Source organism: Geotrypetes seraphini, chromosome 6, assembly GCF_902459505.1.
Source record: "Geotrypetes seraphini chromosome 6, aGeoSer1.1, whole genome shotgun sequence".
Classification (NCBI taxonomy): Eukaryota; Metazoa; Chordata; class Amphibia; order Gymnophiona; family Dermophiidae; genus Geotrypetes; species Geotrypetes seraphini.
The window spans coordinates 208,908,979-208,935,504 of record NC_047089.1 but is presented as its reverse complement, the minus strand read 5'-3'; the positions used below and the strand labels follow the sequence as shown (position 1 = coordinate 208,935,504).

General features: G+C 42.4%; 1 protein-coding gene across 1 annotated transcript in view; it reads left to right on the top strand.

Annotated features, from left to right (window-relative positions):
- The window catches only part of ADAM9 (ADAM metallopeptidase domain 9), a 155,617-nt gene that overhangs the window by 105,015 nt on the left and 24,076 nt on the right, over positions 1-26,526 (top strand). The window contains exons 18-20 of the mRNA XM_033948056.1: positions 8,981-9,086; positions 19,416-19,554; positions 24,778-24,862. Coding sequence (XP_033803947.1) covers positions 8,981-9,086; positions 19,416-19,554; positions 24,778-24,862 — 330 coding nt within the window. The remainder of the gene's footprint in view (positions 1-8,980; positions 9,087-19,415; positions 19,555-24,777; positions 24,863-26,526) is intronic.

The following is a 26,526-nucleotide window of genomic DNA, read 5'->3' as shown; positions in this document are numbered from 1 at the left end:
ACACAGCCTGGCTCATAGGATACTAAGGAGAAGACAGGCAGGCTAAACATCCACTCACAGGACTGCAGCCAGCACAGGAGGATGGGCCGCGGCCCACCGGGACAATGCCCGGTCCTCCCAATGGCCAGTCCGGCCCTGTTGCCAGGTGAGCTGCAAAGCAGACATCGGCACACTCGCCTCCTGCCGCGCCGCATATCTTAATTGCGGACATTCCCGCGTGCCAGCTGCAAGGCCTTCGCGTGCCACAGCTGGCACGCGTGCCATAGGTTCGCCATCGCTGGTCTATCCTGTGCCCCTTCTCTTCTCCTTTGTACATGATTGATTTCTGCTCTGCCACCTCTCCATTTTTTTCTCTGTCACCACCCCGTCCCCTATGCTCTGGCATCTTTCTTTCCTTTGCACCCCACAGTCTGGTATCTTCCCTTCCCTGAATCTCTGGCATCTCCTTTCCTTTTCTTCTATCTCTCCCTCCCCCTCTGTTCCGCCACTTATTTCTGTCAGATGGGATGATCAGTGACACTCAGAAAAGCACACAGACAATATAAAAGCATAAACAATAACCCTTTATTATATATATATATATATATATATATATATATATATATATATATATGAATATAAGAATAAAATAGCATCACCGTAATCCCAGGCAACGACCATCTTCACAATTGGGAATCCCTATCTTCCAAAGGTCAGCGACAGAGGGAAGCTTACAACTTGCTGCTCTTGCTTACTTCGGGCCTTTCTCGTTGCCGGGTCCTGCCTTCGCGGAAACAGAAAGTAGGCAGGACCCGGCAGCGAGAAATGCCTGAAGTAAGCAAGAGCAAGTAAGCTTCCCTCCGTGGCTGGCCTATCTCCCGCATGCTCTGGGGCTCTAATGGTCCGTGCCGGCTTCTTTTCCCTACCCCCCCGACGTAACTTTCTATGTTTCATCTTCTATGTTTCTAACTTCCGGTTTCGGAGGGAAGCCGGGTTCGAGTTGCTTGCTGGGTTTTGTTTTAAGTCAGGGGGAGTCTTTCAGCGGCTCTTCAGGCTGCGCGTTAAGCAGTGGCGGCAGCAGGATTCGGCAGATGACAGCTGGGCGGGCATCTAAATTTGCTAGGCGGAGCGCCCGGCTGAAAAGCGCTGGGGAGAACACTGAGTTTAGAAGAAATAATCAAGGTGGAGGGTTACCTGGCAGAGCAAATTTTTAATGTGGATGAAACGGTTATATTGGAAGCGGATGCCAGGACGCACTTACATCCACAAAGAAGCCAAAAGCATACCATGATTTAAATCACACAAGGATAGACTCATTCTACTGCTTGGAGGGAATATCAATGGGTTCAAGCTGAAGCCCTTATTAATTTACCATTACTACAGCCCTTATTAATTTACCATTACTACAGCAGGAAAAAGAAACCTTGCAGAGAAATTTAGACAATATTTTTCTAGGCATTTAAACTAGAAGGTGGGGGTGGTGTATGTACGAAGGACAATTATAGAGACCACCCCCGGCAAAAGAAAAGATGTGATAGTAGTAAAGACTGCAACATAAGCAATATCAGCAACTCATTTCTTAGTATTGCAACGGAAAGTGAAACGAAACAAAAATCCATACGAAAAAGGAGATTATCACTGAAAAATAGCTGGAAAGCGATGACCACAAATGCTCGCAGTCTAAGCAACAAAGTTCATGATCTGCAAGCCCTGATGTTAGAGGCAGATCTAGATATTGTCGCTATCACAGAGACATGGTTCAGTGAATCACATGGATGGGATGCAAACATACCGGGAAATAATCTTTTTAAGAAGGACAGAGATGGTCAAAAAGGTGGAGGAGTAGCTCTCTATGTAAAGATCAATATCCAAGCGACCGAAATGCAAGGGACCTGGGGAGAGGAAGAAGCGATATGGATTGCTCTGAAAAGAGAAGATGGAACTTTTATCTATGTGGGTGTAGTCTACAGACCTCCGACTCAATCGCAGCAAATTGATAAGGATCTGTTTGTGGATATCCAAAAGTTTGGAAGGAAAGAGGAGGTTCTGCTGTTGGGAGATTTCAACCTGCCGGATGCGGACTAAAATGTTCCGTCTGCAGAATCGGAAAGAAGTAGGGAGATTGTGGATGCCTTTCAAGAGGCTCTGCTCAGACAAATGGTGATGGAACCCACAAGAGAAAAAGCGATATTGGATCTGGTCCTCACAAATGGAGAGAGTATCTCTAATATTCGAGTGGGTGCTCACCTGGGAAGTAGCGATCATCAAACGGTTTGGTTTGATATAACGGCTAAAGTGGAGAGCGGCCGCACAATACTTAAAGTTCTAGATTTCAAACGTACGGACTTTAATGCAATGGGAGAGTACCTGAAGAAAGAGCTGTTAGGATAGGAGGACATAAGAGAAGTGGAAAGACAGTGGTCTAAGCTAAAAGAAGCGATAAAAATGGCTACGGACCTTTTTGTGAAGAAAATCAGTAAAAACAAGAGAAAAAGGAAGCCGATATGGTTCTCCAACCTAGTGGCTGAGAAAATAAAGGTGAAAGAGTTGGCGTTCGTGAAATATAAAAAAACCCAAGAAGAGGAGAGCAGAAAGGACTACAGGGTGAAACTGAAAGAAGCCAAGAGAGAGATACGTTTGGCAAAAGCACTAGCGGAAGAACAAATGGCTAAAAATGTAAAAAAGGGAGACAAAAATTTTTTCAGATATATTAGTGAAAGGAGGAAGATGAAAAATGGAATTGCTAGGCTAAAAGATGCTGGGAACCAATATGTGGAAAGTGATGAGAAGAAAGCGAATGTGCTAAACAAATATTGCTGTTCTGTGTTCACAGAAGAAAATCCTGGGGAAGGACCGAGATTGTGTAGCAAAGTTACACGAGAAAATGGAGTAGATTCTGTGCCGTTCACGGAGGAGGGTGTTTATGAGCAACTTGAAAAACTGAAGGTGGACAAAGTGATGGGACCAGACGGGATCCATCCCAGGATACTAAGGGAGCTCAGAGAGGTTCTGGCGAGTCCTATTAAAGACTTGTTCAACAAATCTCTGGAGATGGGAGTGATTCCTGGGGATTGGAGGAGAGTGGATGTGATCCCTATTCATAAAAGTGGTCACAGGGATGAAGCAGGAAACTACAGGCCGGTGAGCCTCACTTCAGTTGTTGGAAAAATAATGGAAGTTTTGCTGAAAGAAAGGATAGTGTACTTCCTTGAATCTAATGGGTTACAGGATCCGAGGCAACATGGCTTTACAAAAGGTAAATCGTGCCAAACGAACCTGATTGAATTTTTTGATTGGGTGACCAGAGAGCTGGATCGAGGACATATGCTAGATGTAATTTACTTGGATTTCAGCAAAGCCTTCCTCATAGGAGGCTGTTGAACAAACTTGAAGGGCTGAAGTTAGGACCCAAAGTGGTGAACTGGGTCAGAAACTGGCTGTCGGACAGACGCCAGAGGGTGGTGGTTAATGGAAGTTGCTCGAAGGAAGGAAAGGTGAGTAGTGGAGTCCCTCAGGGATCGGTGCTGGGGCCAATCCTGTTCAATATGTTTGTGAGTGACATTGCTGAAGGGTTAGAAGGAAAAGTGTGCCTTTTTGCAGATGATACCAAGATTTGTAACAGAGTAGACACCGAAGAGGGAGTGGAAAATATGAAAAAGGATCTGCAAAAGTTAGAGGAATGGTCTAATGCCTGGCAACTAAAATTCAATGCAAAGAAATGCAGAGTAATGCATTTGGGGATTAATAATAGGAAGGAACCGTATATGATGGGAGGAGAGAAGCTGATATGCATGAACGGGGAGAGGGACCTTGGGGTGATAGTGTCCGAAGATCTAAAGGTGAAAAAACAGTGTGACAAGGCAGTGGCTGCTGCCAGAAGGATGCTGGGCTGTATAAAGAGAGGCGTAGTCAGTAGAAGGAAGAAGGTGTTGATGCCCCTGTACAGGTCATTGGTAAGGCCCCACTTGGAGTATTGTGTTCAGTTTTGGAGACCGTATCTGGCGAAGAACGTAAGAAGACTTGAGGCGGTCCAGAGGAGGGTGACGAAAATGATAGGAAGCTTGCGCCAGAAGACGTATGAGGAGAGACTGGAAGCCCTGAATATGTATACCCTAGAGGAAAGGAGAGACAGGAGAGATATGATTCAGACGTTCAAATACTTGAAGGGTATTAACGTAGAACAAAATCTTTTTCAGAGAAAGGAAAATGGTAAAACCAGAGGACATAATTTGAGGTTGAGGGTGGTAGATTCAAAGGCAATGTCAGGAAATTCTACTTTACAGTGGATGCCTGGAATGCGCTCCCGAGAGAGGTGGTGGAGAGTAAAACTGTGACTGAGTTCAAAGAAGCGTGGGATGAACACAAAGGATCTAGAATCAGAAAATAAGATTAAATATTGAACTAAGACCAGTCTCTGGTCTTTTTGGGAACTAGAAAGTACCTGGAGTAAAAACCCTGACCTCGCTCATCTTGAGGAACTTCTTCGATGGCATTGAGAAGAAGGAGGGATTGAACCTCTTGAGCTAGAAGGAGGGACTGAGACTTGTTGGAAGCAGACTCTTTTGGCAGGCCTAACGGCGGAGGAGTCTGAAAATTGAGGGAGTAGCCGTGGGCTATGATAGAGAGTACCCACTGGTCGGTGGTGATTATCTCCCATCGAGTCAGAAAAATGTTTAGTCGACCTCCTATAGGCTGTGGAGGAGGACATGAGGGAGGAAGACTGGCAATGCCCTGGAGAAGCGAGTCAAAAGGGCTGAGTCGGTTTAGGCTGAACAACGGGCTTTATGGCAGGCGGCTGTTGTTGGCGAGCCTGTTGTTGTTGCTGCCGTTGTCTCCGAGGCTGAGGAGGATGAGGCTGAATCGGTCGAGCAGAAAAACGCCTCCGATACGACGTCTGCTGTCTAAAAGGACGAGGAGGAGGGGGTTTCTTTTTGTTTTTCAATAAAGTATCCCACCTCGTCTCATGAGTAGAAAGCTTCTGAGTGGTGGTATCCAGAAATTCTCCAAACAGCTCATCACCTAGGCAGGGAGCATTGGCAAGGCGGTCCTGGTGGTTCACATCAAGGTCTGAGACGTGAAGCCATGCCAATCGTCTCATCGCTACAGACATAGCAGTAGCTCGGGATGTCAGTTCAAAAGTGTCATAGATGGAACGGACCATAAACTTCCTGAGCTGCAAGAGACTGGCAGTGCATTGCTGAAAAGCAGAAAGCTTGCGGTCAGTAATGTATTTTTGAAAAGTGGCCATCTGTTGAATAAGATGTTTCAGGTAAAAGGAAAAATGGAATGCATAGTTACCTGAACGGTTGGCCAACATAGCATTCTGGTAAAGCCGTTTACCAAATTTGTCCATAACTTTACCCTCTCTACCAGGAGGGACAGAAGCATACACACTAGAGCCTGCCGATTTTTTTAAGGTTGACTCCACCAGCAAAGATTCGTGTGGAAGCTAAGGTTTGTCAAACCCTGGAATAGGAATGACTTTATAAAGTGATTCCAATTTCCTTGGAGTTCCTGGAACGGTAAGAGGAGTTTCCAAGTTTTTGTAAAAAGTCTCCCTTAATATATCATGAAGGGGTAACTTTAAAAATTCTTTGGGAGGTTGGTCAAAGTCCAAAGCATCCAGGAATGCTTTTGACTTCTTCGAATCAGACTCCAAGGGAAAAGAAAGGGTGTCTGACATTTCCCTAAGAAATTTGGTGAAGGAGAAGTGCTCTGGCTTACTAGCAGGATCCTGCATCGATGGGTCAGCCTCATCCGATGAAAAATCCTCCTCGGTACCGAGGGGATCGTCGGAATCATCCCATAAATCAGGGTCACGTACCGATGGAAGACGGCCCTGAGATTGAGGAGTAGAGGATTCGGTATGCCTGGTTTTGCGTACCGATTTGCCTGAACGCATCGACACCGTACCTGGTGACTGTAAAACGGTACGGGTGTCAGAGAGCAGTACCGGATCAGAGGCCGAGTGAGCAGTACGTCGAAGAGACTTTGGCTCTGCCGATAAAACAGGCATCGACATGGAAGAGGCAGATTTAAGCGGTGCCGATAACGTCGATACCGACAAAATAGGCTGGTCGACGATCGGTACCGTAGGCTCAGTAGGTACCGACACCGGAAGGTTCGGAGTCAGCAGAGCCGGGAGCAGGTGTTGTAATTGCTCCTGAAGCTGGACCTGGAGGATGGAGGCTATACGCTCATCCAGGGACGGTCCCGATGGCACCGGTACCGCTTTTTTCTTGCTCGGTACCTGCGGTGCAGCTCGGCGCTCAGGCGAAGTCGATGCCGATGAAGAGGCAGTGACTTCTATGGGAGTGGAGCGTTTGCGGGGCCGGCGCGCAGTCTGCAGGACTTGGCTCACTGCATGTTCGACTGGCGGGCCAAGAACAGTAGGGGATGGCTTCTTAGCCGGCTTACCTGCAAGGTGCGACACCGAAGATACATCTTACGGTGTCGAAACTACCGGTGTCGATTTGGAGGAAGTCGCTGGAGCCGATGCCGGTGGAACTTCCATAGCGGCACCGAAAAGAATCCGCTGTTGAATTTTGGCGATTCTTCAAAGTTCTCTTTTGAAGAGAACTACAGCGGGTGCACGTTTCTGCCCTATGGTCCGGACCCAAACACTGAAGGCACCACTTGTGCGGGTCGGATAAGGAAATAGGGTGTGCACACCGCTGACACTTTTTAAAACCCGGTGAAGGGGGCATGAAGGGAAAAACGGCTGTAGCCTCACTCTCATTCTGGAGAACAGGCTTTGCATACTTTGGACTGTAAACGGGCTTTAGCTTACTATTTAGACCGTACTAAGCCCCACAGATCATTCCCTCAACTCTTTCTGTCCTTTGATCCAAATAAATTAGGACATCCTGTTTCTAAACGTACGTTGTCTAATTGGCTGGCAGCGTGCATTTCTTTCTGTTATGCTCAGACCGGACTGACACTGGAAGGTTCTGTCACGGCCCATAGAGTCCGAGCGATGGCAGCATCTGTAGCTTTCCTCTGTTCCACTCCTATTGAGGAAATCTGCAAAGCTGCTACTTGGTCCTCAGTTCATACATTTACATCTCACTATTGTCTGGATGCATTCTCCAGATGGGATGGACACTTCGGCCAATCTGTTTTACAAAATTTATTTTCCTAATGGCCAACCTTCCCTCCATCCCTCTTTTTGTTAGCTTGGAGGTCACCCATGCGTTAAGAATATGCTGCCTGCTTGTCCTGGGATAAAGCACAGTTACTTACCGTAACAGGTGTTATCCAGGGACAGCAGGCAGATATTCTTGCGTTCCTCCCACCTCCCTGGGTTGGCTTCTTAGCTGGCTTATACTAACTGGGGACCGCGCGCCTTCGTCGGGCGGGAAGGCGCACGCGCGGTGCGGCCTAACTAGAACTTTCTAAGTTCTTAGAGTGCAATCACTCTAAAATTGTCCGTAGCGGGGCTCCGTCGGTGCCGTCACCCATCAAGAATATCTGCCTGCTGTCCCTGGATAACACCTGTTACGGTAAATAACTGTGCTTATTTGCATGGAAGGGGGAAACAGACCTTTGGGTGATAGTGTCTGAGGATCTGAAGGAGACGAATCAGTGTAACAAGGTGGAGAAGTTCAAAATGCTCTCTCTTGCCACCCTCTACCCTCTTCTCTCTCAGGGCGACTGGCTATGCTCCCTCGATCTAAAAGAGGCTTACACACATATTCCTATCCATCCGACGTCCAGGCAATATCTGCGCTTTCTCATCAATCAAAATCATTATCAGTACAAGGTACTACCCTTCGGTCTGGCCAGGATATTCACCAAGTGTCTGATTGTGGTAGCGGCCTATCTCCGCTCTCACAATTTTCAAGTCTTCCCTTACTTGGACGACTGGCTGATCAAGGCTCATTCTTCTCAGGCGGTTCTGCTTGCCACCAACCAGACCATTCACTTCCTTCAACTGTTGGGTTTCGAAATCAATCTACCCAAGTCGCACCTCATTCCAACCCAGCGACTTCAATTCATTGGAGCCATTCTGGACACTGTTCTGATGAGGGCGTTTCTTCCATCCAACTGCCTTCAGACCATCCTTCATCTCTGTCGGCAGGTGCTTCAACAGGTTACCATCTCTGCGAATCACCTGATGGTGCTCTTGGGGCACATGGCTTCGACAGTACATGTCACCCCCTTCGCACGTCTCCACCTGCGTACTCCTCAATGGACCCTAGCGACCCAGTGGTCACAAGCGACGGATCCTTGCTCTCAACACATATCTGTGACCTCGTCTCTTCGACAGTCGCTTCTTTGGTGGTTGACATCTTCAAATCTATCCAGAGGTCTACTGTTCCATCTACCTCCTCATCATTTCGTGATCACCACAGATGCATCCCCTTATGCCTGGGGAGCTCACTTGAACGAATTCCAAACTCAGGGGTTTTGGACTGCCCAGGAAAAGAAACACCACATCAATTTCCTGGAACTCCAAGCGATATTTTATGCCCTCAAGGCTTTTCAACATCTTCTCTTTCCTCAAGTACTACTCATTTGCACAAACAATCAAGTTGCAATGTACTACATCAACAAACAGGGAGGGATGAGCTCTGTACCTATGTTAACCTTCTCTTCCCGACCCAGATCAGCTATCTGTGGGCCTAAATCGTCCTCTTGGCACCGCTGAGCAACCAAGGCTAACATTTCCCTATCCTTCCAAGGCTTAAGGAGATTAATATGATAAGTCTGCAGGTGCTTCTTTTCATCTTTCACCCTATAATTTACAGGGCCTATTCTCTCTACTACAGTACTGCTGTCTACCCAGCACTTTTGTATATGTGCACATTTAATTAAACTAACATATTTCATAAATTCTGTTTGAATGGCTATAAATGTCAATACTATTATAGAGCATTTCTGTAAACGATTGCAGAGTTTCCTGCTATCCTATCCTAGGGAAAATCCATCTTGTGGTCCATAGATTAGATTGGCGGCATGTTGTGCATAAATATAGACATATTTTCTTCTAAACTTACAGGTTTGCAACAGTAACAAAAACTGTCACTGTGACAGCAGCTGGGCCCCTCCTAATTGTGAAAGCAAAGGTTATGGAGGCAGCACTGACAGTGGACCCACATACAATGGCAAGTACTAAATAGGGATTTCAGGGGTGGGATAGGACTCTTGATATCTTCCACTTGACATTCCTGTCGCAGTAAAGCTGCAGGAAAATCCTGGAAAACACTCTGGTACACCATAAGACACTATATTCTACTTTTTGTTTGAATGGTTCTGTCTGAAAATATGCCTATAGTGGTGTAGTGTTCTGTAAAGATGGTGATGCATATGAAGTTTGAGGATACAGAAGGTCTGTTCTTCTATCTTTGAGATATTGATAATCCCATTATATGACTAAGGGGGGGGGGCACCCAGGAAAGAAAGTCCTAGTAGAAAACTTAAATGAATGTTTTGCTTTGATCTTTACTGAAGGTGATATAACAGATACACATTCCAGAAATATGCTTTGATGGTGAAGACTCGGAGTAGCTGAGGCACATTGTAATGGGAAAAGTTCAGAGTTAGTGCTAGAGTGTCGTTGCCCCCTGCAATCTATCAGTTGTTCCTCTCTTCCCTTCTCGCAAACCCCTTCCCCCAGCCTAGCATTCCCCTTCTCTCTCCCCTCCCCAGGAGCAGCATAATATTCTTTTGTTTGAGGGTCCCATGCTTCATCCTACCTTTGATTTTACCTTCAGTTACCTTACTGATTTTACATTCAGTGAATATTTTTGTAAATCATGCACTCCCTAATTCTATAAATAAAATATAAACTATTGTATTTTTTTCATGACACAAGTAGGAAATGAAATGGTTGAAAAATTGGTAATAAAATTATTGTGTGACGTGAGAGTCGTCAGTATTCACAATTCACAGATGGGGACAACCCCTAAACTGGAGCTGGCACTTAGTAAACCCAACAGAGTACTGTATTCGCTTGTGAAACATCCTAGGATCTCTCAAAAAAATGTGAATTAACTGTGTAGAAGCACTACTAATCAAAAATGGTGCCTAAAAACGCATAATTTAAAGTGAATGAAATTCAAAATTCTTCCACCATTACAGACCTATATTAAATGCGATAAATCAGTGTTCATTGTCAAGAGCTTATGCCATTAATAGTTGTGTAATTGTGACCGAAGTCATCAAAAAGCAGCTGGAAAATTTCAAAGCAAAAGTGTAGTGCTTATCTTAGATAGTATATCAGATGCTGTATTTCAATAAATCTGCACACTCTTTGAGTTCGGGGTTCCGTTTCAGAGGATAAACCCCCTTCTAATTCTAAGAGGTCACTTAAAAGTTAGGTGTCATTTGTGCACATACAGAGCCGTGCAAAAGTTTTGCATCGCCTCCAAGTAATACATTGTTCTGTCTTTCTTACTGGATCACAGCAATATTTCTGACGCGTACAGTTGCATATTATATACTGATGTGTTCTGAATTTTATGCTCTATCACCCTGCACATTTTAAATTTATTTAGGACTTCAGATTTAAGACTTGTAACGCATAAACTGCGGAATGTCAAACATGTTGATATTTTGTGTTAAAACCGGATTGAAACTGTCCAATCAGATCACTCCGTTTTCAACCAATGACGTTTGTTTTGAGGAACCAATCACAGCGCAGCATTCATGCGCATATATGGCAAAGAGGGAAAATCAGTTTTCATAACTGTCTGCTACTCCAGTGACAGCATAATCGCAACATGGGAAAAGTTAGAAATCTTTCAAAAGAAGAATGTGTGACAGTGGTTATACTTAATGAAGAAGGCTATTCAAGCCGGCAAATTGTAGCCAGGATGAAGTGCAATCAAAGTACAGTCATACATACGCTTGCTCAGTAAGAAAAAAGATACAGGAAATGTGACTGACAGGACTCAAAGTGGAAGACCACGCAAATCCACTGTGCGAGAGGAAAGGGTTGTTCGCCGGATCTCAGTGGCAGATCGCAAACTCACATCACCAGAATTGTCAGCCAAGTGGCAGAAAATGTGTTCAGTGAACGTATGTGCCTCAACAGTACGTCAGTGGTGCCTGAAGTTTGGCCTATATGGCTGTAGAGCAAGAAAGAAGCAGTTGGTAACGGCGATGCAAAGAAAGCAACGGGTTGAATGGACCACAAAGTACAGCATATGGACTCCAGAGGTGTAGGAAAATGTTCTCTTCAGCGATGAGAGTACTTTCTGTGTGTTAGGAGACCAGTGCAACACGTTTGTAAGACAATTTAAGAATGAGGCTTTCAAACCACAGTGCCTGGACTTGACTGTAAAGCATCCAACAAAAATCATGGTCTGGTGCTGTATGTCAGCCAATGGCATTGGATGCTTTCAGGTGATTGATAGCATGATGAAACGGTGCCAAGTATCTCTCCGCTTTGCAAAACGTAATAGTTCTGTCTGCAAGGAGTCTCTTCCAGGGTGACTTCCACTTCCAGGATGACAATGCACCCTGTCATCAGGCAAAGATGATGACAAAGTGGATGACATTGAGCCATAATCAGCGACTGGAATGGCCAGGGCAGTCACCAGATCTCAATCCAATTGAGAATTTGTGGAATAATCTTGCTGTCAAGGTGTTCAGAAAACACCCCAAAAGAAAGGTCAAGTTGAATGAAGCACTGATTAATGCTTGACACCATGTTGTACAGCCAGATGAATTTCGAAAATTGATTCACTCCATGCCTCAACGCTGCAAGCTTGTTATCAAGAACAAAGGCTGGCCATTATGTTATTAGAATAGCAGAAAACAACCAGCCCTTTTCAGGGCTACCTCCTCTTGAAGGGGGTAACAATTAAAATACAGATAAACTTAGTACATATTGAAATAGCTAATGTAATCCATTTACAAAATAGCAACATTTTTCAACATTCTGGAGTTTATGTGCTACAAGTCTTAAATCAGAAGTCCTAAATCAATTTAAAATGTGCAGGGTGATAAAGCATAAAATTCTGAACACGTCAGTATATAATATGCAGCAGTAGGCATCAGAAATATTGCTGTGATCCAGCAAGGAAGACGGAACAATGTATTACTCGGAGGTGATGCAAAACATTTGCATGGCTCTATATGTTATAGAATACTAGCACTCGTGTAAGTACTGGAGTGCTGTTCTATAATTTATGTACACAAGACACTTAGGGCTAGATTCACTAAGCCCACTAAGCCCTTCTGTTTAGAGGGAATGTGCTACCGAGGTGGAAAGCGGCCTGTGAGGTTCGCTACAGCTGGCCAGTGATCCTCAGCAGGCTGCTTTGAAGAGGAGCAGCAGCGGCGGTTCATGCGGTTGGGCCAGAAGAGGGAGCAATACAGGCAGGTAGGGGGCCAGGGAGAGAGGGAAAGGGGGCTACTTTGGGGGGAGGGGTGTGCTGTGGGCCAGAAAGCAATAATGCTTTGCTCTGGGAGGGGGGAATATAAGGGGGCCATAGAGCAGGCAGGCATGGCACGCCACGTCAGGGGGAGAGGGAAAGGGGGGAGGGGTGTGCTGTGGGGCAGACAGCAATCATGCTTTGCTCTGGGAGGTGGGGGAACAGAAGGGGATCATGGAGCAGGCAGGCATAACACAACAGGGGGGGAGAGGGAAAGGGGACTGACAGACAGACAGGGGGCCAGAGAGACAGACAGAAAGGAAAATAGGCAGACAGACAACGTCCAAGAAGAGAGAGACAAAGAAAAAAAAGACACATACACATCTATTCTAGCACACGCTTAAAGACTATTAGTTATATAAATTTAGCAATATGCTGCGCCTATGTGATTCAATCAGCACAGGATCACACAGAATCACACTGCAACTGGTATTGTAGGATTGTTCCTGAGGCCTTTGAAACAGCAAAATGAAATATGCCAGTCTGACTCAGACCCAAGATGCATTCTTGCTGATTCTCAAGTCTGCTGCCACTAGAAGCTCAAGATAGTCCCTGCATATAGGTCTTCAAGTCTTCCACTATGTCGCACAGTTTAGATCCCTGATCCATCATTATTTTCACTTTGGCCATGTAGGGTGTGGAGTATGGATGAAGAGAGTATGAGAAGGAGGGGGAGGGATGGGGAAGGGGGTAAGCCCCAATGGCCCAGACAGTATTATCACTTCCTGGGGTCCAGCTGGGAGGCCTGACAGGGTGACCAACGTATTATAAGCACATAAGCATTGCCTCTGCCGGGTCACACCAGGGGTCCATCGTACCCAGCAGTCCGCTCCCGCGGCGGCCCCCCCATGTCCATGACCTGTAAGTGATCCTTTACCTAAATCTTTTGTTCCCTAATCATTTAATATCCTGTATAGTAACCCTCTATCTATACCCTTCAATCTCCTTCTCCTTCAGGAAATCATCCAATCCCTTTTTGAAACCCAATATTGTACTCTGTCCTATCACCTCTTCTGGAAGCGCATTCCAGGTGTCCACCACCCTCTGCGTGAAGAAGAACTTCCTAGCATTCGTTCTGAATCTGTCTCCTTTCAATTTTTCTGAATGCCCTCTTGTTTTTGTTGTCCCCGCTAGTCTAAAGAATCTGTCCCTCTCCATCTTCTCTATGTCTTTCATGATCTTATAAGTCTCTATCATGTCCCCTCTAAGACTCCGCTTTTCCAGGGAGAAGAGCCCCAGTTTCTCTAGCCTTCCAGCATATGAAAGGTTTTCCATGCCTTTTATCATCCTTGTTGCTCTTCTCTGGACCCTCTCGAGTATCGCCATATCCTTCTTAAGGTACGGCGACCAATATTGGACGCAGTACTCCAGATGCCGGCGCACCATCGCCTGATACAGTGGCAGGATAACTTCCTTTGTTCTGATCGCGATAACTTTTTTGATAATGCCCAACATTCTGTTCACCTTTGAAGCCGCTGCGCATTGTGCCGCCGGCTTCATTGTTTTATCCACCAAAACCACAAAGTCCTTTTCTAGGTTACCTTCCCCCAGTACCATCCCCCCCATCATGTAGTTGTACATCGGGTTTACTTTCCCTATGTGCAAGACTTTACATTTCTCTACATTGAAGCTTATCTGCCATTTGTTTGCCCATTTACTCAGTTTGTTCATGTCCCTTTGTGGTTCTTTACATTCTTCAACAGTTCTAATCCTACTGGAGAGTTTTGTGTCGTCCGCGAATTTTATAACTTCGCATTTCGTCCCTGATTCAAGGTCACTGATGAATATATTGAACAGCAGCGGTCCCAGCACTGACCCCTGCGGGATGCCACTCGTGACTCCTTTCCAGTCAGAGTAGTGTCCCTTTACTCCTACCCTCTGTTTCCTATCTGCCAGCCAATTTCTGATCCATCTGTGCACGTCCCCTTCCACCCCGTGGTTCCACTTTCCTTAGTAGGCGCTCATGGGGTACCTTGTCAAAGGCTTTTTGGAAGTCCATATATACAATGTCTACCGGGTTACCTTTGTCCAATTGATCGCTTATCCCCTCAAAGAAGAGCAGTAGGTTCGTTTGGCATGATCTTCCTTTACAGAAACCATGCTGGCTTGTTCTCATCAGATTATTTTTGTTTATATGCTCATTGATACTGTCATTGATCAATGATTCGACCATCTTCCCTGGATCTGAGGTCAAACTCACCAGTCTGTAGTTCCCTGAGTCGCCTCTCGATCCTTTTTTGAAGATAGGTGTAACATTTGCTATCCTCCAGTCCTCCGGGATTACTCCTGTTTTCAAGGATAGGTTGCAAATCTGCTGCAGTAGCTCTTTCATATTCTCGGGTGGATTCTGTCTGGGCCCGGGGATTTGTCAGCTTTTAATCTATCTATCTGTTTGAGTACGTCTTCGAGGCTTACCTCCATGCATGATAATTTTCCCTCTTGATCCCCCTTGAAGATTTTTTTTCCAGTTCTGGCATGTTGGATGTGTCCTCTTTTGTGAAGACAGACGAGAAGAACGTGTTTAGTCTGTCTGCCACCTCTTCTTCCTCCTTCACCACTCCCTTCCTGTCTCCCTCATCCAGAGGTCCCACCTCATCCCTCGCTGGCTGTTTTCTTTTCACATATCGAAAGAATGGTTTAAAATTTCATGCCTCCCTGGCAAGTCTCTCTTCATATTCTTTTTTTGCTTTTCTTACCACGCGGTGACATTCTTTTTGATGCTTCCTGTGCTCTTTCCAATTTTCCTCGGTTTTATCCTTTTTCCACTTTCGGAATGATTTTTTCTTGTTTCCTATCACATTCTTAACTTCATTGGTTATCCACGCCGGGTCTTTTGCTTGATTCTTTTTGCACCCTTTTCTAAATCTGGGTATATACAGGATTTGCGCCTCATTTACCGTGTCCTTGAATAAGGACCAGGCTTGCTCCACCGTCTGTGCTTTCCTGGAGCTGTTCCTGAGATTCTTCTTCACCATTTGTCTCATGGCATCATAGTTCCCTATCTTGAAGTTAAACGTTGTTGCAATGGTTCTCTTCCCCTTTGGCATTCCTATTTCCACTTTGAACTGGATCATGTTGTGATCACTGTTTCCTAATGGTCCCACTATTTCCACTTCCTTGGCCGATCCCTTCAGCCCGTTGAGGATTAAATCCAGAATAACAGTCCCTCTTGGTTCCTTGACAAGCTGTTCCATGAAGCAGTCCTGTACAGCCTCCAGGAACTCTGTTTCCTTTGTACATTTTGAAACTCCAAGACTCCAGTCTATCCCGAGATAGTTGAAATCCCCCATAACTACGGTGTTTGCGTTTTTACATTTCCGCCTCAACTCGGCTCCCAGTTCTGTATCCTTTGCTTCAGTTTGCCCAAGTGGGTGGTAGTACAGTCCCATCTTTATCTCAGCCCCCTTTCTTCCTGGTATTTTAACCCATAGTGATTCCAGTTGGTCATTTGTCGCTGCTGCGTCCACTCCGGTCGAGTGAATAGTGTCCTTTATGTAAAGTGCTACTCCTCCTCCTTTCTGATATGTCCTGTCTCTTTGGTAGAGATTGTACCCTGGCAGTACTATGTCCCATTTGTTTTCCTTGCTCCACCATGTTTCCTTGATTGCGATGATGTCTAGGTTCTCATCTTTTGCCATGACTTCTAGTTTCCCCATTTTGTTCTTTAGGCTTCTTGCATTAGTGTACATGCAGTTTAAGTCTTGGCATTTTTTCTTCCTTGTTATTTTCCCTTGAGTTTTATTTTTCTTTCTGTCCCCTTCCTGTCCTGCTGACTCCTGACTATTGTCTCTCTTGTCATCCCCTTGTGGTACGTTCCTATTGTCCTCCTTTTGTTCCTTTCCTTCGTCTTGCTCCATTTTGTCTTCCCCTTGTAGTACGCTCCTCCTATCCTATTGCTCAAATGTCACTTTTTTTTTCCAGCATACAAAGTAAGGGAACTGGCTAATTTAAAGTTCTTAATGCTGAATGTGACAGGTCTGAATTCCCCAATAAAAAGAACAAAGTTGCTGACTGACTTAAAATGAAACAAGTAGATATAGCATTCATACTAGAGACATGTGTGGGAGAGCACAAAAACTCCTCAAAGACTGGGTAGGTGAATTGGCATATTCTTTCTATAATTCAAGACAGCGGGAACTAGTGATACTGATTCATAAGGGAGCGTGGCCTTTAATAATCACAAACTCATTCAGGATCCCCAAGGATGTTTTGTGGTATTTGCGGGAGAACTGCAGGGTCATAAGGTAGCTTTGTGCAATATATATGCCCCCAATATAAGTCTTTTCTCAGAAATAGTGGTCAAATTAGCAGTTTTACCCAATTATGAGATTATTATTGAAGGCTCTCAGATCTCATACTGTATAATGTTGTCACTCTGATGAGATGGATGCATGAGTTGTATTCAAAACATACCAAGTTTGCACCAGAGAAATTAATTAATGCTTGGACACACCTCTGATTGTTTGGCATGTCTGTCTCTGCATACATGGAAAGGAAGGTGATGATATATGGCTCACCCTGATACGCAAAGCATAGAGATGGTGAAGAGTCACTATAGGTGAGGGCAGTGAGAATTGGACGTTCTCTTCAGTTAGAAATAATCCAGACCTCAGGCCATGAGTGTGCCATACTAGGAGACATGTTGAACAATGGGGATAAGATAAATGTCTGGGTCATTGCATAGCCACAGGTCAGGAAAATTTCCCAACATTTGATGAGTTAAAGATTGAGAAATACCCATTTTGCATTTTTTCACTTTAATTAAGACACTTTTTTCAGGGAAAACAGAACCGAGATCCTGAGGAATACACCTGTTCATTTTGCATCTCTCTATTTCTTTAAACTCCATCTCAATCTGGTATAGGATGGTTCAAGAGGAAAGAACAGAATATTATCTAGAAGACGGCATCCCACTGGGTCATAGATATGGGAGAGGAGTTTAACTCTTTACTTATGCAAGATTATTTTCACAATGCAGCCAAAGTTTCTAGAAATGTCCATCTACAGGAACTACAGTTTAAAATTTGATACTGTACCTACATGACCAGGGGTCAGGGCAGAGCTGTGGAACTCAGAGGAATGTGTGAAATATAAATGTATGAAAGGCACACTGGTAAATATGCTCCTTGGGTGCCTTTTGCTTTGAGCATACTAGAATGGGGTACTGGTACTAGTATCCTGGGTTTTGCAGGTTTCTATTCAATAGTCTTATGAAGTGTTGGTGGTGAGACATGATAGGGATTTGGAAGAACAGGGTCTCTCTCCTGAGTATTGCAAATTTATATTTATTTATTATTTATTTAACAAATTTCTCAACCGCCTATTACTAGGCGACTTACAAGTAGCAATATTCATAAAATAAATATTTGTATTGCTCTGTTGTTAGCAAAGAAAAAGGTTTTGTGTGTGTGTGTATGAATAAATGTTCGCCAGATTTGAAGGCCTGGAAAACTTCCATGCAAGAGATGGCCAGATGGGAACTCAAGAGGGGAATCACAGGTGGTAAATAGAGAAAGATTGCTATTTCAAATGGTAATAAGATGAGTGGGCACTCCATGAAATCAATAGGTAACACATTTAAAACAAATTGGAGAAAGTATTTCTGAATTCTGCAAAATTAAGTTGTGGAATTTGTTTTTGGAAAATGTGGTCAAGGCAGTTGGAGTAGATGAATTTAAAAATGATTTAGATAAGGTCCTTGAAAGTCATCAAATCATTTTAGGCTATATATAAAGTGTTGGGAAAGTCACTCCTTATCTCTGGGTATAAACAGCGAGGAATGAATCTATTTTTTTTTGGGATCGATTTTTTTTTTTTTTATCTTTATTCATTTTAAAACTTACAATAAGTGTAACATAAGATACAATCATTTTATACTTTAACATCACTTAATAGTCTATCAGAGATAAATTCAGATCAAATACCCCTCCCTCCCACACCCCCATCAACTGCCATTAAACTTAAGAAAACATAAAATATCCCCCTCCCGACAATTATCCACAATCAAAGGAAAACAAAACAAAATTACCCCCTCTCCACATCTTTTTGTAGAAGAGAAGCTGAAGTCTGGCACTTAAATCTTTATTTTCAGCAGTTCATCAAGCTTATTCTGGATGTCTCCATATACTGTATTAAGCAGTTCTTCTTCTAGATTTTGTTCAATCTAATTGCACCACATCAACACTGAGATCTTCCATTATCTTCTTATGTTTAATATACATGGGCCAGACATGACCATCGAACAGTCCAGGTGGATCAGAAACAGTGTAATTTCTTGAACTTCTCTTTTTGCATTCTTCATAGGGAATAGAAAAAAAAGTAATGTTGGTTGAATATATCAATTAGTGGGTTGTATTTTCTTGGGATCCTGCTGGATACTTGTGTCTTGGAATGGCTAATGTTGAGCATGATGAACTATGTTTTGACCCAATGTGGCACATTGTATCAGTCTGCAAAGTCAGTTTTCAATAGAATCATTTAGAAGTTTTCACTGAATAAAAAGGCTGGTGTAACCAACATTTTGTTATATGAAAGTTTTCATTTTATAGTGTAGTTCTTTAATTTCATATAGGTGAATAGTTTAGTCAGAAGATGATGCTTGTCTAAGATTAACCATCCTCAGATTACTAAAATTAATTTCAGATACAATATTTTTGAGGTTAAAATTGGGTTGGTGATTTTCTGTCTAGAATATGCAAAGCATTTAAACTGCAGAATTGACTGTCTCTAATAGTATCCTCAGAGGGAAAGACAGCTGTATGTGAACGCTTTCATGTACAGAAATTTTCTGAGCTTACAGAGGCTTCCAAACAGAGTTTTATGAAAACTAATGAAAGGACTTGAAAAGTTCATTCCGCATACTTGGAAATTTGGATTTGGGAATGCCTTCATCACCTCGCCAATTATGTCCTTCTGAGCTGAGTAATAAGTATTTTATTTCATGTACCCCCTCCCCACACACACACCCCCAGTACTGGCACTAGAAGCAAAAGCTGTCATGGAGCCATCAAGCTGGCCACTTTTGACTAACATTCATTGTGTTTATTCCCTTAGACAAGGATACCTCACTGAGAGATGGACTCCTGGTCTTCTTCTTCCTTATCATTCCTCTTCTTGTGCTTGCCTTTATGTTTTTCAAGAGAAATGAACTGAAGAGGCGATTTTGCAGAAAGAAAAAATCACAGTCTTTCGAGTATGATATATTCTACATAATTTTCATTCACATTTAATGGATAATTCTCTATGAACTGCCTAAAGTTAGACACTGGGATGATGGTTTTCTTAGGCTTCTGTAGCTGGTGTCATGATTGTTGCTGTTGTCTGGGTGTCGCTGCATCTGGTAAGTAGAACTGACGTTTCAGCCATCATGCTGTGGCCATCTTCAATATACCCTGAAGAAAGCCATAGCATGATGGCTGAAACTTTGGTCCTATCTACCCAAATGCGGTGAGACTTGGCCAACAGCAACAATCACTGGGATGATGCATGCTAAGTGTGGATTTTATAAATTCAATTGCATATGTAATTCTCATTTTGAATATTTGCATAAGTCTGCATTTATTCACCTAACTTTAGGCATGAGCACTTATGTTACCTCAATGACTAGTGTAAATGTTAGCACCTAAAAATAGACAGGGGCATGAATACTAGTATTCTATAACCTGTATGCATAAGTGTTAGACACACCCGGGAAACCACCCATACCCCTCTGAGGTCCACACTTTCCTTGCAGTTACATGCCCTGGATTTTGGTTTTCTCTCTCTTTTGGAGTGTTTTTCTTTTAGCTTCATCACTAATTATGATTTTGATGTCATTCTATAACACTTCAGGTTCTCTATCTCTGGTATCAAGACAGACAAATCTGTTTTCTAGTTTTATTCAAAAGTCTGATGGAATATTTTCAATGTGATATTTTGGAAGGTCTCTAAGATCTTCTTCTTTGGGAAGCTATACTTTGGTCTTGCATGTCAAAAGCTCATAGTCGCTTCCACAGTCGGCTCCTGGTTTAGTTTTTGCAGTCAAAACTGTCCTATGCAGATGTAGTCAATTTGATTTCGATACATGCCATTTGGAGAGGTCCACATGTACTGGTGATGTTTGTGGTGTTGGAAATGCATATTCATGATTGACAGTTGGTTCGTTTTTCAAAACTATACTAAGTTATCACCAGCTTCATTTCTTTCTCCTATTCATTGTTTTCCTACCACTGCATCTTCAGGTGTACTTCTATGAGCTTTTGACATGCAAGACCAAAGTATAGCTTCCCAAAAAAGAAGATCTTAGAGACCTTCCAAAATATCACATTGAAAATATTCCATCAGACTTTTGAATAAAATTAGAAAACAGATTTGTCTGTCTTGATACCAGAGATAGAGAACCTGAAGTGTTATGGAATGACATCAAAATCATAATTAGTGTTAAAGCTAAAAGAAAAACACTCCAAAAGAGAGAGAAAACCAAGAAAATTGCCTTGTATCTTAGAAGAAACCAGAAAAGTAGCAGAACAAAGAAGACAAGCAAAACTTTCCGGTGATAGAGAAGAAGTATCACAAATGAACTGAGTGTTTCAGCGTCAAGTTCAGCAAGACAAAACGATATCTAAAGGATATTTGTCAGAAAATTTGAATCGGAACATGAAAATGGATAAATCAGATTAGTGTATCAGGAGATTAAAAGATTGCAGCAGAAATTCCAGTCTCGATTGGGGATGCTAAGACACCAATGGAATGATATTGAATTATCCAGAAATCATTAAAAAGAGATGGAAAGAATATAATGAATATCTATACAAAAAAGACAATGAGGATAACATTGAGGAAATTGAACAGGAAACTGATGCCGAAGAAGAACCAGATATTTTAAAAGCAATTAAAGCTTTATCAAAAACCAAATCACCTGGTATTGACGGTATGCCAACTGAATTAATCAAAGGCTCAGAAGGTGCTGCTATGGCCCTCACTTGACTGTGTCAACAGATTTGGAAGGAAAAAACATGGCCAACTGATTGGAGAAGATCACTGTTCATACCTATACCGAAGAAAGGCGATGCCAAGGACTATAAAAAGTACACACCAGCAAAATATTGCTGAAAATAATACAACAGCTATACATTGAGCAAGAACTACCCAAAGTTCAGGCTGGTTTCAGAAAAGGTTGAGGAATGAGAAATAGTATTGCCAATGTTAGATGGATATTGGAAAACAAAGAATACCAAAAGCCCTTATACTTTTGCTTCATTGACTACAGTAAAACTTTTGACTGTGTGGATCATTATAAACTATGGGGAACTCTTAGCACAAATGAGTATACCCAAATACATAACTCAGCTGATAAAGATACTTACAAAATTAAGAAATTGCAGTGAGAACAGAATATAGCAACACTGTTTGGTTTCCAGTAAAACGTGGCATTGGGCAAGGATGCATCTTGTCACCTTACTTATTCAACCTTTACAGCAAAGCCATTTTTAGAAAAGCAAATTTGGAAGAAGAGAGCATTGGTTTCAAAGTTGGTGGATGAAATATAAACAACCTGCGCTATGCAGATGATACAACACTCATCACCAGCAGCAAAGAAGACATGCTTTATCTACTGAGAAAAGACAAAGCCGAAAGTTATAACATGGGATTAGAATTGAATATAAACAAGACAAAGATCATGTACATGGAAAATGATGAAGATTTTGATCTTGAAGGAGATTGAAATCTTTTACAATTTCTATTCTATCTCCTGGGTTCTTTAGTAAACAAAGAAGCAACTAGCAGGGAAGAAATACAGTGCAGAATAGCACTGGGTCATTCTTCAATGAAGGTTTTCGGCAAAGTATTCAAAGGCAAGTAAATACCACTTTCCAAACGAAGATCAGACTTGTCCATGCACTCATTTTCTCAGTGGTCAATTATGGATGCAAAAACTGGACATTATGGAAACAAGACAGAAAGAAGATTGACAATTTGAAATTTGTTGCTGGTGAAGGATTTTAAGAATGTATGGACTGCCAGAATAACTTACAAATCGATTCTGGATGAGATCAAACTGGCTATGTGACTCAAAACCCAAATGATGAAGTTAAGACTGTCTGATTTTGATCACACTGTCAGAAGAGAAAGATCATTGGAGAAGGACATCTTGTTTGGGAAGATCGAAGGAGCCAGGCAAAATGGGTAACCTGCAATCAGATAGATGGACATGTTGAAAACAACCGTGGGGATGACACTGCAAGACCTTACCAGACTAGCACAAAACCAATCTCCTTTTAGATCTATAATTCATCAAGTTGCTAGGACTTGAACATGAGTCGATGGCATCTCTAAATAATAATCGTCCAACCTCACATGACAAAAACATGGCACTTCAATAAATTCTGACGCTATGACTTCAGTGCCCATGAAAGAGCAGAAATCTTAAACAGATTTGCAAAACAATCAGGAGATTTATCTTTTAAAACCTTAAAAACCAGCATCAAAATTTTAAAAATAATTACATTGGCTACCCATTGAGAAATGTATTGTTTTAATGTGGGTGAAATTGTACAAAACAAGGACAACCTGATAGCACAGTATGCAGCAGTGCAACTTTTTATCTGCAAAGCACAAAGAGATTTTTTCGATAGGCCTCAAAACAAAGCACTGTAGTAGTCAAACAGAACACACATGCTTGTACCACTACGTGAAAATTCTCAGAAGCCAAGAAATCACGTAAATATCTATAAAAACTTTAGTTAAAAAAAATATCCTACATTCTTTTGGTAGGGCTTCATTGTGAGAACAGTATCGTATGAAGACAGGCTGCACAAGTTGCGGCTATACTCTCTCGAAGAACGTAGGGAGAGGGGAGATATGATTTAAGTACATCACTGGTCGCATAGAGGTGGAAGACGACGTTTTCCTTCTAAAAGGACCCTCGTCCACAAGGGGACATCCGCTGAAAATCAGGGGGGGAAGTTTCATGGGGATACCAGGAAGTACTTCTTCACTGAAAGAGTGGTGGACCATTGGAACGAGCTCCCGGAGCAGGTGATCGTAGCCAGCAGCATACAAGATTTTAAGAATAAATGGGATGCCCACGTCGGATCCCTACGAGGGTTGCATAGAGGAGGGCAGCTTGGGGACAATTGATAGAGTGTAGATTGGGGAGGGTTGTTGGAGTGGGCAGACTTGATGGGCTATGGCCCTTTTCTGCCGTCATTTTCTATGTTTCTATTTAAAATAACTCCCAAGTATTTCATCTCACTAAAAATAGGAATGTCATGACCATCAAAAGTTTACATGTACATGGGAAATCTGAATTAAACTTTGCTTACAAAAAAATGAATTTGAGTTTTACTAGTATTTAGACAAAATTTATTGGCACTTAACCAGGATTTAATAGTATTAAGACATACCCTAAGAAACTGCAGTGTCAATAATTTGTTCTTTATTTGGAGGGAACCCCCCCCTGAATATCATCAAAAATATAATGCTGTAATGCTTCTTGTCAGAGTATAATCTGTAATTACCGGTAACTCCTAAATAGGCAAGTACTTTTCACAGTGGGGCAGGATAAATATAAACAGTAGTGCAGAAAACTATAAACTTTGGGGTATTCCAAGAATAGTACCTGTCCATGCAGAAGCATCAGAATTCAATCTGACTTGAAATTGCCTTTCATTCAAAAATGATTCAAACCATCGATCTGAACCTGAAATCACCAAAGCTTTCAATCACAACAACAATAGATTATGATTCACTGTATTGAACACAGCTGAAATTTCTATCTTTGCTATCAGTCTATGCCAATGTCAAACCCAGGACGAATATTATCCAAAACAGAAATTAATAAAGTTTCAGTATTATGCTTAAACAGAAATCCAAACTGATATCTAAAATACCTCGTATCAATAAAATCCCACTTCTGTTCTAATACTAGTTTTTCTAAGATCTTCGACAAAAAAAGACAACGAGACCAACTAGAGCCAATAATGGGTTATTAATGCCAATCAGCAGCTAATATGGTATTAAGTTAAACACAGCTGATGTTTTTCTTCAACTTGTGCGCACAACTTTTCATGCAAGTTTATAGATATAGAGGATCAGTGTATATGTGTTTGGAGATAGCAAGTGGAAAGCTGGTAGATTATAGTATCATTCTGGTAGTTCAGCCTGAATAGTTCACAATAGGCCATTTTTCCCAGTGGCAGTTAATAGCAGATCTTAGGTCCAGGTGATTCCTGTTCTAGCTGTTGTGCACCAAAGAGAGAGAGAGAGTGTGATGAATGGGTCATGCAGGTAGATGAAAAATGGAACACAGTGATATTTTTGTCTAGTGTGGCAGCATGTGATCACACCAGTTTCTCTGGTTCTTTTTGATGATTTATTGAGCTATTCATGCTAGACCATAATATAAGAAAATTCAAGTGACACAATTTTATTTCAGACAGGACAGACAGAACCAGCCACGCCCAGCTAGCCTGTCACCCACTGCACACATGAATACGACCAGCAGAACTTCAAGAGATGTGGTAGGGATTTTTTCATGCCCTTTTAAATTGTTTGTATAAGAGATAAAAATAACATTTTTTTAAGATGTTCTAAATTTGAAAATCCTTTCCATGATAAACGATTCTACTGAAAAGCGAGAGAGACAGGCATATGTGCGGGAAGAGGCAGAAAAAGGGTAGCATTGATTGAGTTGAAGGGACTTTTGTTTTTTTTAAGCAATACTCTAGTGTGGATAGTTTTATAGAAAGCCAGCAGGGTCTACAGATAAATATAGTCTGTTCTTATTATTTGTGTGTTTGCAATGCATAATTTTGCTTATCTGCGGTGCTTAAAACCTCCCTGCTTTTTTGATTTTGCTTTCACCTCGCCCCCAAGCATCCAGAGAATGAATTATAGTTACTTCAAGTGCTGTCCCTTGCAGGAACCTAACCCTGTTTTTCCAGTAGATTCCAATGTTCACTTTCTGCGGTTTTGAGGTGCAGCATGCACTGCTGGAACCTAACCTGTTTCTAGTACAAAAGGCATATGAATCTTGACCAATGTATTTGTATTTCTTTACTTGCAAGTTTTGGTGTAGAAGTCCTTATCTACATTTTTGACTCTTCCTGTGCTCCAGCTCTGCCTTCCTCAGTTCAAACCTCTACATGTGAATTGAAAGTGTCTTGTGCTCTACTGTGCACTTTGGATTTGTTATTTTCGGTTTTTATTCTGAACACTTTGAGGCTTTTGGTGCTTTAGAGGTACTCAGCAATCCTGGGTCAGCTCTGCCTTGGTGAAGACACAAACATATGCAAGTGTAGTCTGCTTTTTGCAGGGCACCTACTTGGCTAGCCTGCTGTAACTCTGTTGTAGCTTGGGGACCGTTCCCCTTGAAGCATTGCTTGCCACTTATATGCTAAAGAAGTTTGGGGCTTGAGTGCAGGCTGTTTGGTGCCAGTGTTGGTTCGGAGGGCTTTATCTGGTGCCTCATGAAGAAGATAAGGACTGTGGGATTCCAGGGTTTCAGGCTCTAACCCAGTCTGAGTTACAGCCAGAAGAAACAAGCAGTGGCCTTTTGATTTTTTGGCACTTAATTTTTTTTTTTTTTTTTTTAACTTGTGTGAGGCAGTGAAGTCTCCACCATTTCCAGCCTGCTGTGGAGCTAAGAAGGGCACAGCATGTGCAACATAATGAGTACTTCCCATTAATCTTTATGGGGCTCTAAAACTTCTTTTTGAGGTTTCTGAGGCAAGATAACAGGTTGTCCACCTCTAAAAATCCTTTCCCGAATCTTTTGTTCTTTGATTTAGTTGTTTGGGGCTGTTTTTGGCACCCATGTGCAGCTGCAGTGGCCATCTTGGATTCATTGGGCCAATTTTAAAAGCCTCTGTTTGCCTCAGAAACTTCTTGTATTGTTTTAAAAACAAGGAAGATGGACTCCTCTGGTCATTTGACTATGATGCAATATGCAAATTTATCTAGATTCATGAACAGTGCTGTAAATATTTAAGATAACGAAAAACACTCTCTCTATCCACTGTCTAGTAATAGCAACACCAAATCATTATAAATCTAATATGGTTTCTGGTTTATATTCTTCCATTTAATAGTGGAAAAAAGCCTCAGATCTGGAGCAAAGGTACCATCCGGTGTCTGTCTGGTTGTCTGATGACTTACAGTGCTCCTAATGTAATCATCGGCAAAA